Raw genomic sequence first — 16,121 nt, forward strand, 5'->3', positions numbered from 1 at the left:
GAAGAGGAGAAAGTAAGAGAGACACAAGGAGGAGGGTGAGGGGGGGAAAGAGAGAGAGAGAGAAAGACAGAGATAAGGAGTAGGAGTACATGACAGGCAGAGGCCATGCTCTGGGCCAGCCGGCTAGGTGGTTCAGGGTTGGGCCTAGACCAGCACCATCGTCACAGCTGAGAGTGTGTGTTTGTGGGGCAGGGCAGTAGCATCATGGAGAGTTCTGAACATAAGATGGCGGAGCCCAGATCGGACTCAACCCTGTGGGGTGGTGCTCCTCAGTACGTCTATGTCCACTTTGAGAAGTGCACCAGTTACGGAATCCCGTCGGAGGCAGGGTGCGAGGCAAGGGGTACGGGGGATGACCTGCACTATCTGGAGAACTCCCTCAGCCATCCACAGGTAGGGCTGGGCAATGGGGATGTTGGGGCAGCATAGATCTCTGTGGGGTGACATGGGCGGATGAGGTTGAAATGGTTCTGGGGAGTCCTCCTGGAGGTGCTGTGGAGCATGCAGCCCTATCAGAGTACCCTTCCAAACCTCTCCCTCCCCTTGCTCCTTGGCCCACAGAGCTGGAATTGGCCCATCCACCAGGCTTCTGTGGTGGCACTTACATTCAGGAACACTGAATAGTGCTGTCCAGGGTTGCTCCCACCTTCAGGGGACGCAGAGTACTTAGTGGAGATGGGGAAAGTGGGGTGGGGGGAAGAAAACTGCCCTCATAACACATGTATAGTGTGATAAGAGAAATGTAGTCTACCACAATAGCATAACACTGACACACCACTGTGATAATATTTAGAGAGATCTGGAGAGAGAGAAAAAGAGAGAGAACACATATAGATGTATAGACAAAGACACACACCCGATGCCATGATTTATCCCTGCACTAGTGCTGAGCCCAGCACAGGGACCAACAAGAGACAGCTTTCACCACCCCCTCCCTGATCCTGGGGCTTCTGGGGGCTGGTTTGACTCCTCGTGCAGATTAAGGTTTATTCAACCCCTAACGCTGCTCTGATTTGCACCCATGCCAACCTCCCTCCCCTTGCCATGCTCATGACCTGCCCCTGGCATGTTCCCTGCACCAGAGGCTCCAGCGGGGGCAGATGAGGAGCTGGTTTTGCTAGCTCTGTGCCTGACAGAAAGGCCTCCCCTTCCCTGGGGAGGCCCTTATGTCTGCTTTTCAGCCACTTTGCTCAGGTTTGGCTGGCAACAAAGGGGCTTTACAATGACAGTGAATTTAGCCCAGTGATTATAGACAGAAAGAGTGAGAGAGTGAAAGACAGAGTGAGAGAGTGAACAGCTGGAAAGTATTTGCAAACATTTGTTTGAATAAAATGCTGCCGGTTTGTCTGGATGTTTTTTCTGGCCTCTGTGACGTTGCACTCCATATGTTTTATGGAAATATGCTTATGAGTGTAAATATGATGTAACTGGAATATGCTTAAGCAAAAGGTCTTTTGTAAGGTATCATTACAAAGCTTATAATCTACTGAGTGTGTTCATCCTATTTGTGTGCATGTATCATTCTTGTATCTGAAGCTAGAAATATGAAGTCTAACTCTGAGGTCCTATTGTAATTGTGCAAAGTGTGGGCCATTAATGGTGGTTTGGAAGTTTAATGGCTGCCATTGACTTGGACAACTGGTTATAAATGGCTCTGTTTACTTGCAAAACTCCCTGGGTACATGCGGGCCAGCCCTAGAAGAATGAAGAATGAGGTCTCACAGGACATGTGATCATATCACATAATGCTGAAATCCATCTTAAATCTGGTGCTTTTCCATTTAGAAGGAGGGGTGGGGATCCAGAGAGACAAAGGGTTCCCGCCTTGGGCCAAAGCTATAAAAGGAGATGGAACAGAACAAAGGGGGCTGCCAGTCATGAGAAATTCCCTAGTTACCACCTGAGCTGGAACTAACAAGGGCTGTACCAGGGGAAAGGATTGGGCCCAGAATAGGAAGGAGTGTAGTCTGTGAAAGAAGCTTATTGGAACATCTCTGAGGGTGAGATTTATCTGTAAACAGTTTCTTAATATATTAGGCTTAAAATTGCGTGTTTTGTTTTATTTTGCTTGGTAACTTACTTTGTTCTGTCTTATTATTTGAAACCACTTAAATCCTACTTTTTATAGTGAATACAATCACTTTTGTTTATTAATTAACCCAGAGTAATTGATTAATACCTGGGGGAGCAAACAGCTGTGCATATCTCTCTATCAGTGTTATAGAGGGTGGACAGTTTTTGAGTTTACCTTGTATAAGCTTTATACAGATTAAAATGGATGTATTTGGGGTTTGGATTCCATTGGGAACTGGGTGTCTGGGTGCTGGAGATAGGTGACCTGCTGAGCAGTTTTTGGTTAAAGTCTGCAGCTCTGGGGTGTGGACCAGACCTGGGTCTGTGTTGCAGCAGGCTAGTGTGTCTGGCTCAACAAGGCAGGGTTTTGGAGTCTCAAGCCGGCAGGGAAAACGGGCTCAGAGGTAATTCCAGCACGTCAGGTGACAGTCCCGGGAGGGTCTCTGTGACCGAACCCGTTACAGCCTCTTTCTAGCTGTTTTTCATAAATATTTGGATGAGTGATTTTTGTTGGTATCAGAAAGTGACAAGCTGGTGAATATTCATGCACAGCTTCCCATCTTGAGAATGCTTTGATTTCTATCCTCCTGTATAGAAAGGTGTCAGCCATCCAATCGGGGAGCAAAATGGCAGATCATGTGGCTTAGGTGACCAATCACACGGACAAAAATAACAAACTTTCATCAGCAATAGCAGCCACAGCAAAGAGTTACAAGTGGCCCCTAGACTGAAATATATTCACAAGAACCATTTGCTGAATAATTTGGAAGAACCAGCCAAAATGGAAAAATTGGAAAGTGTCTGCAAACAGAAAAGTAGTCTAAATTTGTTATATATAAATTGTTCTCTTCTAAAGATTGCCTAACAACACACAGAATGAGAGACAGATGGATAAACACATACACATACACATACCCAGATAATATATAATATATGCATGCTCCATCATCAAAGCACATCCATACAAACAAGGTGCACTAACACACACAACCTCACGCACAAGCAGAGCTACCTAGACACACACAAAGCCACATGCCACCCCCCTGTCCACCCACCCTCACACACAAACAAGCACACAGGGTCACAGACACCACAAACAATGACACCAAACACCCTACACACATGCCCTGGTTCCCAGACACTGCATGGAGTTATAAGCAGACACATACCTCAAGTAGTCAAACACATGTTTTTCCCTCAATGTCCTCTACCTGAGTGCACATGCATAAACACGCCCTCATGCAAAAAACAGCATGAAGTCACAGGTGTGCACGCACATACACATACATACCCCCCCACATATATATGCGTACATGGTCTCACACATTCTCCTTCAACATCCATACACATGCAGTCACACAGATGTTTGCACACTCACTGAACACATGCACACACTCAGACACACAGAAATATGTACATAGGTCTCAAACATACAAACATGCACATGCACACACAGCTTCACAAAAAGATACATTCATGCACAAACATGCCTTGCACACACATCTCTCATGCACATATATTGCATGTGCACAACCCCCCAGCATAAATACATATGTGGACACTCACAGCTTCACACACATAACTTGCACAGACACACATGCACGCACATAACCTCTTGTGCATATATGTGAATGCACACAGCCTCCCAACCTGCCACTCACAGAATCTCTCTCTCTCTTGCTCTGTGCCACATACACACACAGAGAGACCCTCATGCACATGCACTGTCCGATGCATACCCACAAAGAATCATCTATACATGAACGCTGCTGCACGGTGGAGTTTTGGATCATTCTATCTCTACATCAGAAATAAGATGCTTTCCCAAAGAAGTTCCAGATGCTGCAGGGAGTGCAGCAAGCAGGTTGTGAGTCACACTAGAACAGTCTCCCACTCTGAGTCCCCCACCCGCAGCAGGGGGTTCTCTGAGCAGTGGGTGGGCGAGCAAAAGGGGAATTGGAGGTACAATGATTACCAGGAGATTGCTGTGGGAGATATGGTGGATGAGGCAATGACTTTATGTCCCATCTGTTAAGTCTAGAGACTTATCTTGACATTTAAAATTACACATGAAATGAATATAGTGAGGTCTCAAACATCAAGCCCAAGAGGAATTGTGGCCACATCACACTGCTAGTTGAAGTAGAACTGCAATAGCAGGGGGCTGCCGGGCAGGACTGAGGGGCATTGACAGGGCTGTGTGGGGAGCCCAGCACTGGAATAGCATGGGGGTTGCAGGGCAGGACTGAGGGGCATTGGCAGGGCTGTGTGGGCAGCCCAGCACTGGGACAGCAGGGGATGAGGAGGCTGCTGTTAAGGCTAAGGTGAATGGGAAGCAGTTCGTGTTTTGGACTGAGTTATACTGGCAACTGCATGCAGTTGCCCAGGACAAGAATAGCAAATCGGTAAGTCTTGTGAGATCATCACTATGTACATACATTTTACCTGGTGCTCTCTCCAGCCTCCCTTAGAATAACTCAAGGCATGAGGCTTCCCTCACTTCCTTTGGGAATCTCTTCTGTGCTCTACTAGATTACTAGATTTCACCATTAAGAAATGTTTTCTTATATCCAGCCTGAAATTTACCATTGCCCAATTTCATTTATTTTACTCTTAGCTTCTTCTCCTTCCTCAGTGTTTACACCCTTCAGATATTTGGAGACTGTTATCATGTTCCCTCTTAGTCATCATTTAGCCGAGCTAGACGTACTTAGCCCCTTTAATCTTTCCTTTCAGGTCCATCCCTCCAGCTGCTTCTCAGGATCCTCTGCAAATTTCCTGGGTTTTTCTGGTACTGAGATTGCTCCCTGTGCTGAAAAAGTGAAGTCACTGAACTAGTCCCATCAAGAGAGGGACTGTCTCTCACACACATACCCCACCCCCAGTCAATGGCAGGAAACCTGTTGTGCTATTTTTTTAGTTATACATCTCTTCTCCCCTGACAGAATGGGGAGTTCCTGGCATATCCCAGTTTTCTTAAGTACTAGGAATGCCAGACGCTTTAATTTTCAAGGCTCTGTCCTACTCTTTCCTCCTACCCCTTCCTCCTTATGATCTCAGACAATTCCAGCGGTCTAGAAGCACCTAGAAGCCTGGATATTTGGTCTGCCATCAGAACTGGACAGTTAATGTGATTTTTGGTATCCCCTGCTTCCAATTGGGCAGGACCTGCTGTATGAATGGCCTTTCACTTGGGCTATTGCAACCCTTCCAGTGGATCCAGTCTAACCAGCCTGAATCAACAAATTTTTCTAGCTACTCCAGATAGGCTTTTTCACCTGGCCTCTTCTAGTTCAGATTCCTCTTTCTTGTGAGACTCTTCCCTCAGCCCCAACAAACAAACACTCACACACAAGCTCCATACAGACTTTAACCTGTCTTCACTGGACAGACCTTTCTTCCAAGTTCTTTCCCTGCCCCCTGGGACTAACTCATTTTCCTCCAGGTCCTGATTCTTTCATCCTCCTGTCAAATGAGGCTGCAAGTGCAGCAGGAGGCTGACTGGCTGGCAGCAGCACTCAGCTGGGTGGTCCCCTGGAGTTTCTGCTTTCAGGCCTCTTTAGACGAGTTAAAGCAGTCTTGTTTGAGCATCATACATCACTCAGATTCCAGTTCATAGCTTGGATGCTGTTCATTTGACCTGAACTAATGACAGTCCATCCCTGGTCCATGTGTGATAATGGAGCAAACATTAGGTGAGGTGATCCAGATACACTCAAATGCAGTGGCTGGGTGAAATCCACATCACGAATGAGAGATGGTGCATGGTCTGGCGGCCAGGGCAGATAACTGGGAGTCAGAACTCCTGGGTTGTATTTATGATGCTGACACTTATTTGCCATGTGAGCAAGTCCCTTTCCTACCTGATGACTCAGTTTCTCTCTTCGTAACATGGGCATAATAATATTACCTACCTCGCCTCAGGAGGCTGTGAGGCTTAATGTCTTCCGTGCTTTGAGATCCTTGGATGGAAATGTCTGACCAGGGAAGCAGTTAGTAACTAAACGAAACTGACCCTCTCTTTCCCAGACCTGCCTGCAGTGAGCTCTGAGCTCCTCTGCCCAGCACGTTTAGGTTTCCTGGTATGGGCAGCTGTCCTTGTGACCACCAGCTGGGGTCTGGAAGAACAAAAAGGAGGAAGAGATCTTCTTATGTAACTCAGTGTGGGTAACTCCTGCTCGTGTTAATGGCGGGGGAGATGGATTTATCCTAAAAGACTGGCATTAAGAATGAAATCCCTTGTTCTAACTCTTTGTCCCTTTTTCCCCTTGACAGAGACTTGGCTCCATCTCAGTGTACAGACTGCCTCTGCCTCCCAAAAGTGCCCAACCTGGCCCCACCACTGCAGGTTTCCTTCACTCAGTTCCCAACTCCCTTCCTATAATGCTGAGTTCTCCAGTTACACAACATCCCCACTACAGAAATGATCTAACACCCTCCAAGTACTCAAGATACATACTAACCCCTCCAGCTTCTACTCCTTGCCCATTAGTTCCCTCCTTACCCCTGGATGGCCTACAGTAGCCTTGCAGCAGGCAAGGTGCATTTCTAGGGTGGAGGAGGGATAAGGAGCATTTCCAACAACAGGGTAGTTAGCTGAGGAGCATGCCCAGCAGGTGGTATGGGACCATACAGTGTGCAGGGGGAACTCGGCAGTCTCTGACAGCCAGGAAAACGCCTTGGAAAAGCAGTGACTGAGTGAGGGGAGCGTGATAACTGCTTCCAAGTATCTCCAGAGTGTAAACACCAAAGACTCTAGAGAGGGATTGTTCAGGCTGGTACAAGTGGAGATAACTGAACTTCAGCAAATGGGGGACATTTTGGCCTGGTTAGAATCCCCAAGGGACGAGATGGCAGCCCCATCTCCTGCAGCACTTACAAATGAGTCTGGACAAACCCTCATGTATGGAGCTCAGGGTAACTCATGATGCTTTATGTCTCCCTCTTTTATATCCTGTGATTCTCCTGCTGAAGTGTCTGGTTCTGCTGTTCCAAGCAGGGCCCATCCCCCTCCTAGCACTCAGAAAATCTTAAAGGACTCTTGTGTGTGTGGGCTGAGAGGGGGGGGGGAGGGCTACATTCTGGGAGGTGTGAAGTGCCAAGACCTCAGGACATGCCACCAGCAGGGGAACACGAGCTTCAATGAGCCCTCAAGCCAACGTCGGGTCATTGAAGGGCATGTGACGAGGAGCCGCCTATTCTCAGCTTCTCAAACAAATCACTCCCCACCCTACTTGCTGAGCCCAGAAGGAGGGAGGGCAGCTACTCCCTCTGGAGCCTGATACCCTACAAGAGAGCACAGCCAGGATCCCTGGAGTTTCCATGTAACCCCGGACCTTCTAGGAGTACCTAGTCTCTGAGGACATTAAAGGGTGGGGAAGTCATACTGTTCTGAGCTGGTCTGTCTCCCTCAGCTCAGGTGTGTCCCTGCCTAGAGATCTCTCATGCTCTCGCTCTTTCTCTCTGTGAGGTGGCATGGCTGCCAAGTTTGGTGCAGCTCCATGTGGGACATTTTATGCAAATTATTTAATGACCTAATTTGCATATTTTAATTAATTTGCACATAGCCTTATACTTTCAAGCAGTGATGGAGACAGGGTGTGGAGCCACACAGAAGTAGGCATCTCTGGCGGAGGAGGTGTGGAGGTGTGTGGGTGCTGGGTAGTGGTCTGGGTGCTGGAGAGTGGTAGGTTGGGTGGCTGCTGTTTCTAAGGTCTGAGGTCTGGTAGCTATGTGCTCAGAGAGGGCTGTTTGAGGGAGTGGCTGAGGCCAGCACTAGGTCTGCCTCACATGTCTCTGCTGATTCTGCCTGTTGTTCCCTCCCCATTGGAATCCAGCACGGGTAGCTGCGAGAGGGGAAGCAGAGTGGCTGCCACACTGCCTGCAGGGCAGTCCCATAGCCACCCACCCTGGCTGGAAGAGAAGTTGGAGGCAATTCTTGCAGCCATCTGGATGTGAGAGATCCCAGCTGGCTGCAGGGAGGTGTGACAGGGATGCCTAATGCATGAGGCAGCCCTGAGGGCATCACCCTACTGTGAGCTGCACCAGCCCCCTGTATGTGTTCCCTAGAGATTCCCCAAATGGTATCTCTCAGCCCATATTTCTCTTTGGCTGAAGAGAGCTGGACATACTTGTGGCTGTATCTGGTACCCAAAGAAGGGGGTCTCAGAGGAGATTGAGGGCTGGCTGGCAGGTGGTGGAAGAAAGACTGAAATACTGAGCAAATCCCTATCCCCTGCCACCTTCAGACAAATTTTTAAAAATGCCATTTAAAAAATGCACATTCAAGGAGGTAGAGTTGGCTTTAGGCACCTGCAATGTCTACAGCGAAGGGTGGAGCTTCCACCTATCCCCAAATTCCCAGGACACCCACAGGGTTTATGAGTTCTTTGTGGGATAACTAAAGTGGTAAAATAATTTCAAGAGTCCCATGCACACCCACAGCTGCTGCAGCCTCCACTCCCTGGGGAGAATGCTGTGTTCTCATGGCATCACAATGCAACAGTGAGTGAAAGCCCCACTGCAACTCATGGGATTTCATGTCAATACCTGAGGGCATCTGTGTAAGCGGGGGAATGGTCCTGCTATTGTAGGGAACTTTCCTGGCTTATCCACTACCCTGGTGAAGTGGGCTAGAGAAAGGATCTGAGTTCTCGCTCCCACTTCCTTTAACCAGAGGCCTGCTTGACCTCAAGGGCTCCCCTTCCACTTTCCTGTGTGGCAGAGTCCTCGTAACCCCAACAAGGCTGGGCCTAGGATTCCTGGGGGGCTTGATCCCCAACATTGTTGTGGTCACTTAGGGCAGGGGCTAGGGTGTCCCCACTCCGGGGTGCTCTCTCTGTATTGGATGCTTCCCTGACCCATTGATCATTTCATACAGTTCAAAGTAAATACAATTTATTAAACAGCAATCCATTAAAAAAATAAGGAAAAAATGGGAAAGGTTAAAGGAAAACACATAACCCTGCTTTGTGGCACGGGGACATCACAACCAGCGTCTCTGGAATGTAAGGGAAGTTCACAGTCTGTTCCTCACAAATCCCAGGCCTCCTTCTTAGGCCCTGGCTGTGCTGCAGGGATGCTGCGGGTCGGACATTTGCTCTGGTGGTGGCCATACGCTCTCAGGCTGTAGGTGGCAGGACCTTTCTTCCCAGTGTCGCCCCGCCCCGTCGAGGTTACGATCCCCCTCGAAGTCTGGCCTGAATGGGTGTCTTCCTGCACTGGGACCGCTGCCCAGGGTCCCCCTCGCTCTCCCCAGCTGCTCACTGCACCTGGCTCCGGATTGGTCCAGCCCCAGCTCCACTTTGCCACAGCACTGCTGCTGCTGCTCTGCCTCCAGCTCCCTGGGCTGCTTCTCTGGCCCCTCTGGCTCTGGTTGCTGCAGCTCTGCTCCCAGCGCAGATCTGCTGTGTGGGCTGCTTCTGTCACTCTGCTCCCAGCACTGACCTGCTTCCTGGGCTGTTTTTCTGACCCCTCTGGATCTGACACAGCTCTGCTCCCTAGCTCAGCTTGGGCCCAGGCTTTCTTCTTAGCTCAGCCCCATTCTGTCTGACCCAGGCAATTCCAGCTCACACGGAGGATAGGTCCCCACTGGCCTCCTGACTCCCTGATTAGCCTGCCGGCCCTGTCAATCAGGCTGACCTGGAGCATTGGCCTCTCCCCATTGTTCATGGGGACTCTCAGTCCCAGGGTCCTGATTTCCCATCGACCCTTCCCCTTTCTTTTGGTACTAGGAGCTAGCCAACCAAAACACCCCCTGTGACGTTATGAGTGTAGTATAATATTTCATTGAAAGGTGAGATAAGGCCAGGAAGAGTTAATTAACTCACAGACTGACCTGACCCACAGGTGAACTTTACAGACTGGTTAGGAAGATATGTAAATGAATAGAGCTTTAAAATGCAAGCCTGCATTATTAGAGATAGAAGGGTAGATGTGTGCCCAGGTCTTGTGATATAAGCAAACAAGTCTTGATTATTGCTATAGCTTTGATTCAAAGATCAAAAAAGGAATATTAACATTTATGAAGACACTTGAGTGAAATAGTATTGTTGTCTATATGTCTCTTTGAAGGTTGTGGTAACCTGTATCTGAACTGTTTAATGGATAAATTACCCTGTGCTAATTGCCATGATGTTTAGGAGAAGGAAAGTTAAGCCTATTGTTTTCTCAGGCCAAAAGGCTGTTGGAAATTTATAAAAACCCTGGGACATGATCCTTCTTCATCTCAGATCTACTTTGGGTTTCAAGAGGGGGAAACCTTAAGCCATAAGGATTGAGATCCCCAGTCACTGACTGGAGTCACTCTGAATATGGACATTGGACTATAACCTATGGACTATTTCTAAAAGGATTTTTGGCAACTACAAGCTCATCTCTGCTATGTATCTGAACCTCAAGAATTGAATTCAAGTCTGTATGGAGATTGATCTTTTAACCAACACTCTCTCTTCTTTTTTTAATAAATTTTAGTTTAGTTAACAAAAATTGACTATAGCATGTATTTTGGGTAAGATCTAAGTTATAATTGTACCTGGGTCTGGGGCCTGATCCTTTGGGATTGGGAAAACCTGTTCTTTTATATGATGAAGTAAGATTTTCAGAATTCATAGAATATCAGGGTTGGAAGGGACCTCAGGAGGTCATCTAGTCCAACCCCCTGCTGAAAAGCAGGACCAATCCCCAATTTTTGCCCCAGATCCCTAAATGGCCCCCTCAAGGATTGAATTCACAACCCTGGGTTTAGCAGGCCAATGTTCAAACCACTGAGCTATCCCTTCCTCGCCAAGTCATCATCATATGGTTGACGTGTGGCTGGATAGATGCCTGAGGCTTGGTACTTTAAGGGAACTGCATTGTTTGAACTTCTGAGTAACCAGTGAGGTACAGTAACTCCTCACTTAATGTTGTAGTTACGTTCCTGAAAAATGCAACTTTAAGTGAAATGATGTTAAACGAATCCAATTTTCCCATAAGATTTAATGTAAATGCGGGGGGTTAGGTTCCAAGGAAAAATTTTTTGGGCAGACAAAAGGCATTATATACTGTACAGTACTGTACTGTGGTTGGGAAGTGCCCCTGGCTTACCCCACACAGGCACAGCCCACTGCAGGCAAGGACGCTAGGAAGCACCTTCGCAGCAGCAGTGGCAGCTTACCCGGAGAAGAATAGGCGTCGACTTTGCCAGGGGATGCTCCAGACCCGCCTCTTCCTGTCCCCGCTCCACTCCAGGCCCTCCTCTTCCCACTCCCACTCCACCTCTTCTCTGGAACACACCGCATCCCTGCTCCTTCCCCCCCTCCCCGAAAGTCCTAAGCGCCGCCAAACAGCTGTTTGGCGGCACTTAGGACTTTCTGGGGGGGAGGGGGAGGAGTGGAGACGTGGCACTTCCCTGCTCCTTCCCCTCCCTCCCAGTGCTTTGCGCTTAGGACTTTCTGGGAGGGTGGAGGAGGAGCAGAGATGCGGCGCGTCCCTGCTCTTCCCCCTCCCTCCCAGAAAGTGGGGGAAGCGCTGGGAGGGAAGGGGAGGAGGTGGAGAAGGGGAACTTGTGCAATGCTCCCTTGTAAAGTTGCTGCTCTTCCACAAAATCTTACAAGCAGTGGACAGAGCAGGCAGCCAAACGATGTTATAAGGGAGCATTGCACAACTTTAAACGAGCATGTTCCCTAATTGAGCAGCGACGTAACTTTGAAACAACGTTAAGCGGGAGGACGTTAAGTGAGGAGTTACTGTACTATAGAAGCTGTTTTGTGTTGGCTTGGTATATCTAAATATTGGAATATCTGCCAGGTTTTGGGGTTTGTCTGCCCCGTTCTGTTTGCAGTTCACCCTAATTGAGTGACCTCAGCTGGCTCCCATGGGCAGCATCATTACAACAGTCCCCTTACATCTGCACCAATTCCAGGGAGTGTCTGTAATCAGAAGAAATTTCACATTTGATTATACCATACTGTACATCTCTATATATTTACTGGCTTATTTGAGTTACCCACACCACTCTGTGCAACCTGGCCTTTTCAGAAGGTCTCTCCTCCAACTATTACCAGGCATAGTCCAATTTAGTTTATGGGGTTTGCAGAAGTAATAGCACCTGAAAGGGGGATGGGTGCAGACCATGCATTTAGATTAAAATATAGAGGGCTAAATTCAGTCCTGGTGTAAATGTGTGCTCCTCCAGTGAAACCAACTGCTTTGCATGAGATCTGAATTTGGCCCATCTTTTCTAATAGGGGAAGCAGGGTCACACTAGTCAGCCCCATGAGGTGGAGTGGATCCACAGCTGGGACATAGGGACAAGGCGAGCAAGGTGAGCAGGAGTGGAAACACTAAAGACTTTTGACAGGGGAGTCAGGCCTCTCTGGAGAGGGATCTGAGGATGTTTACACCTTTACACTGTATTATTACTATTATTAAGCTCAAAACAATATCCCCATGGGCTTTACAGAATGAGACAATGCTCTCCCGATACCTGGTGCCACATCTTGCCGAGACAACACATGGGGGGGCATGCAGGGTCACATGCCCACCCCCACCCCCCAAGATTTCTGCCAGGGTTCACACCACAATATGGTCAGCAGCAACCTTTTGGCACTGTGCAGGAGGGAAGGGACAGGAGCTACTTCCAGATGCAGCGGGGGAGGAGGGGAGGAAGGGATGACCTGGCCATGTCTTTGCAGAGTTCATTTCTTTTTCTTCTCCCCTCGTGCCCCCCATTCCCAGCTGGAAGCAGCTTGTTCCTTCCTCCCTGCACATTGTTTTTTTTTTTTAATTTTGTATTTATTTTATTTTTTTACAAGAGGAATAAAAACTTTTATTTGAAAATAGTCCCCCCACATTTCATATTTCTGCCAAGAAGAGCTCTACAAAAATAATTCTCTAAAGAGAAAATCTGAATAATCACAAGAAGAACAACGTTAACCCTCTCCAACAGCAGCAGGATCAGGCAGCTAATACCTCCAGGCTGCTGCTGGGCACTGACAAAACCCAGCCGCCTCCTGTCCCCCGGCTCCAGCATGGGCAGGAAGGGGTTAAGCCCTAAGGACATATTGTGCACCAGGGCCCAGGGAACCTGACTTCAGGGCCTTCAGTGAACCAGCCAGAGAGGTGGCTCAGCAGGGGAGGATACCTTCTGGACAGAGCAGGCCCCCAGTCCTGGTGGCAGGACAGTGGGGGTGGGGAGGTGAAGAGGGTGATAAGCCCCTGCCTCGGGGGCTGCTGTGGAGCCTACAGGTTTGGGGCAGGAACAAGCTGGAAATTGCTTCCCCCCCCAACTCCAGAGCTTAGCTGAGGGGTGGAGAGGCTTTCCCATGCCAGTGCTGTGCGGGGCTTTGGCATATGTAGGGCTTGGCTCCTCCTGGCCAGTGACTGGGCCGGAGGGTCTTGAGCTTTCCCAGGGTGCTGGCCCAGCCAGAGGCAGTGGGGGAAGGAAGGAGCCTGAGAGCCAGGCTGTGATGAGCTCAGAGCTCTGACCAGGAGCTGGTTCTCTGCACAGTGCTGGGAGCAGGATGTGCCCCACCCGGGGTGATATGGAGGAGCAGCGGGGCTTAGGGGGTAAAGGGGCAAAGCAGGGAGAGGACAGTGAGAGGGGGAGTCCATAAAGGTGACACGTAACTGGCCGCCGCCTGGTGCCTGCCTGCACTCACCAACCACCACAGCTTGCAATGAACAGCCAGTGCCAGCCATAAATGGGATGCGGGACGGGTCTTGAGGGCCAAAAGCCAGCACGCAGCAGGGGCTGTGCTGACAGACCAGAGGGGGGAGCAGCTGGCCCTGCGCGCTGCATCTTTGCTCCGTCACCAGCCTTGCACATGCACCCCCATCATCAGTTACTGTACCCCCTCCCCGCTCCCTGCTGGTGGGCTGGTGACTGATGAGCAGGGATCTGGCCAGCAGCAGGACCCGCCAGTACTGATGCGGGGTAGGGGGAGACAGAAAATATGGGAAAATTTACCCATTTTAAAGAAAAAGTCAGGACACCTGCAGGGGGGCTTAAATACGGGATTATCCATTTAAAAACGGGACATCTGGTCACCCTAGTGATTCCCAGCTTGAGTAGACATTCCTGCAATAGCTCTGATCTAGCTAGTGCACTGAGAATAGAAGTAGCCATGGTGGTGCAAATGGCAAGCCGCTACAAGTATGATCCCATCCAAGATGCAAGGCACATACTGTGGGCAGCTAGCCCCTCCCACCACTGCATCTGTACTTCTATTTTTAGCACCCTAGCTCAGTCTGAGCTAGTGCAGGTATGTCTACTTAAGCTGCTAATTACACCTTCCAGCTCAAAGCGTAAACATAGCCTTAGTATTTACCATCTCAATGATTCCAGATCAACTGTACTCCATTTACAAGTAAAAAAGTTTTCTTTTTAAAAGCAGCACCACAACATCCCTTTGAGATGTGAGGGTCAAGCTGGGATCTTTCCATCCTGCACAACATCAACATAATTAGGATCTCTGTGACACCTGTGCCTTTTGGGAGGTGGTGGGGGGCAGTTTACAGGCACAAATAAGACTACACTTTGAAGACAATGCGGTTGCACAGGTGTCAGTGAGGACATAATTTGCGTAGCAGAACCTTTATTATGGTTTATGAAGAGGGAAGGAGCCCAGCTTGACTCTCAAATACCAGGCTGAATGTGCAAAGTTGGCAGCATGTGAAAATGGTTTTTTACTAGTAAACTGCATACGTTTGATCTGAGAAATGATAAACACGTAGCCCTATCATGGCATTTATATGGACATGCTTTTTAAAGCCCTAAGGTAAGTGGGGAAGTGGGATACTGGGAGGAAGCACGAGCAGGAGAGCGTGAGAGGGAAGGGCTCCTGCCTCATACTGAGAAAGAGGGACGATCAGCAAGTTATCTCAAGTGCCTATACACAAATGCAAGAAGCCTGGGAAACAAGCAGGGAGAACTGGAAGTCCTGGCAGAGTCAAGGAATTATGATGTGATTGGAATAACAGAGACTTGGTGGGATAACTCACATGACTGGAGTACTGTCATGGATGGATATAAACTGTTCAGGAAGGACAGGCAGGGCAGAAAAGATGGGGGAGTTGCATTGTATGTAAGAGAACAGAATGACTGCTCAGAGCTCCGGTATGAAACCGCAGAAAAACCTGAGAGTCTCTGGATTAAGTTTAGAAGTGTGAGCAACAAGGGTGATGTCGTGGTGGGAGTCTGCTATAGACCACTGGACCAGGGGGATGAGGTGGACGAGGCTTTCGTCCAACAACTAACGGAAGCTACTAGGTCACAGGCCCTGGTTCTCATGGGAGACTTCAATCACCCTGATATCTGCTGGGAGAGCAATACAGTGGTGCACAGACAATCCAGGAAGTTTTTGGAAAGTGTAGGGGACAATTTCCTGGTGCAAGTGCTGGAGGAACCAACGAGGGGCAGAACTCTTCTTGACCTGCTGCTCACAGACCGGGAAGAATTAGTTGGGGGAGCAAAAGTGGATGGGAACCTGGGAGGCAGTGACCATGAGATGGTCGAGTTCAGGATCCTGACACAGGGAAGAAAGGAGAGCAGCAGAATACGGACCCTGGACTTCAGAAAAGGAGACTTTGACTCCCTCAGGGAACTGATGGGCAGGATCTCTTGGGAGAATAACATGAGGGGGAAAGGAGTCCAGGAGAGCTGGCTGTATTTTAAAGAATCCTGATTGAGGTTACAGGGACAAACCATCCCTATGTGTAGAAAGAATAGCAAATATGGCAGACGACCAGCTTGGCTTAACAGTGAAATCCTTGCTGATCTTAAACACAAAAAAGAAGCTTACAAGAAGTGGAAGATTGGACAAATGACCAGGGAGGACTACAAAAATATTGCTCCGGCATGTAGGAGTGAAATCAGGAAGGCCAAATCACACTTGGAGTTGCAGCTAGCAAGGGATGTTAAGAGGAACAAGAAGGGTGTCTACAGGTATGTTAGCAACAAGAAGAAGGTCAGGGAAAGTGTGGGCCCCCTACTGAATGGGGGAGGCAAACTAGTGACAGAGGATGTGGAAAAAGCTAATGTACTCAATGCTTTTTTTTGCCTCTGT

The 16,121-nt window shown here is 48.8% G+C and overlaps 1 protein-coding gene across 1 annotated transcript in view; it reads left to right on the forward strand.

The window, feature by feature from the left end:
* Positions 1–204: 204 nt before the first annotated feature.
* Positions 205–16,121, forward strand: part of CLCN1 (chloride voltage-gated channel 1) — a 58,036-nt gene continuing 42,119 nt past the window's right edge. The window contains 1 exon segment of the mRNA XM_043543803.1: positions 205–393. Within this exon segment, the coding sequence (XP_043399738.1) occupies positions 205–393 (189 nt within the window).

This window comes from Chelonia mydas, chromosome 1 (assembly GCF_015237465.2).
Source record: "Chelonia mydas isolate rCheMyd1 chromosome 1, rCheMyd1.pri.v2, whole genome shotgun sequence".
NCBI classification, from domain to species: Eukaryota; Metazoa; Chordata; order Testudines; family Cheloniidae; genus Chelonia; species Chelonia mydas.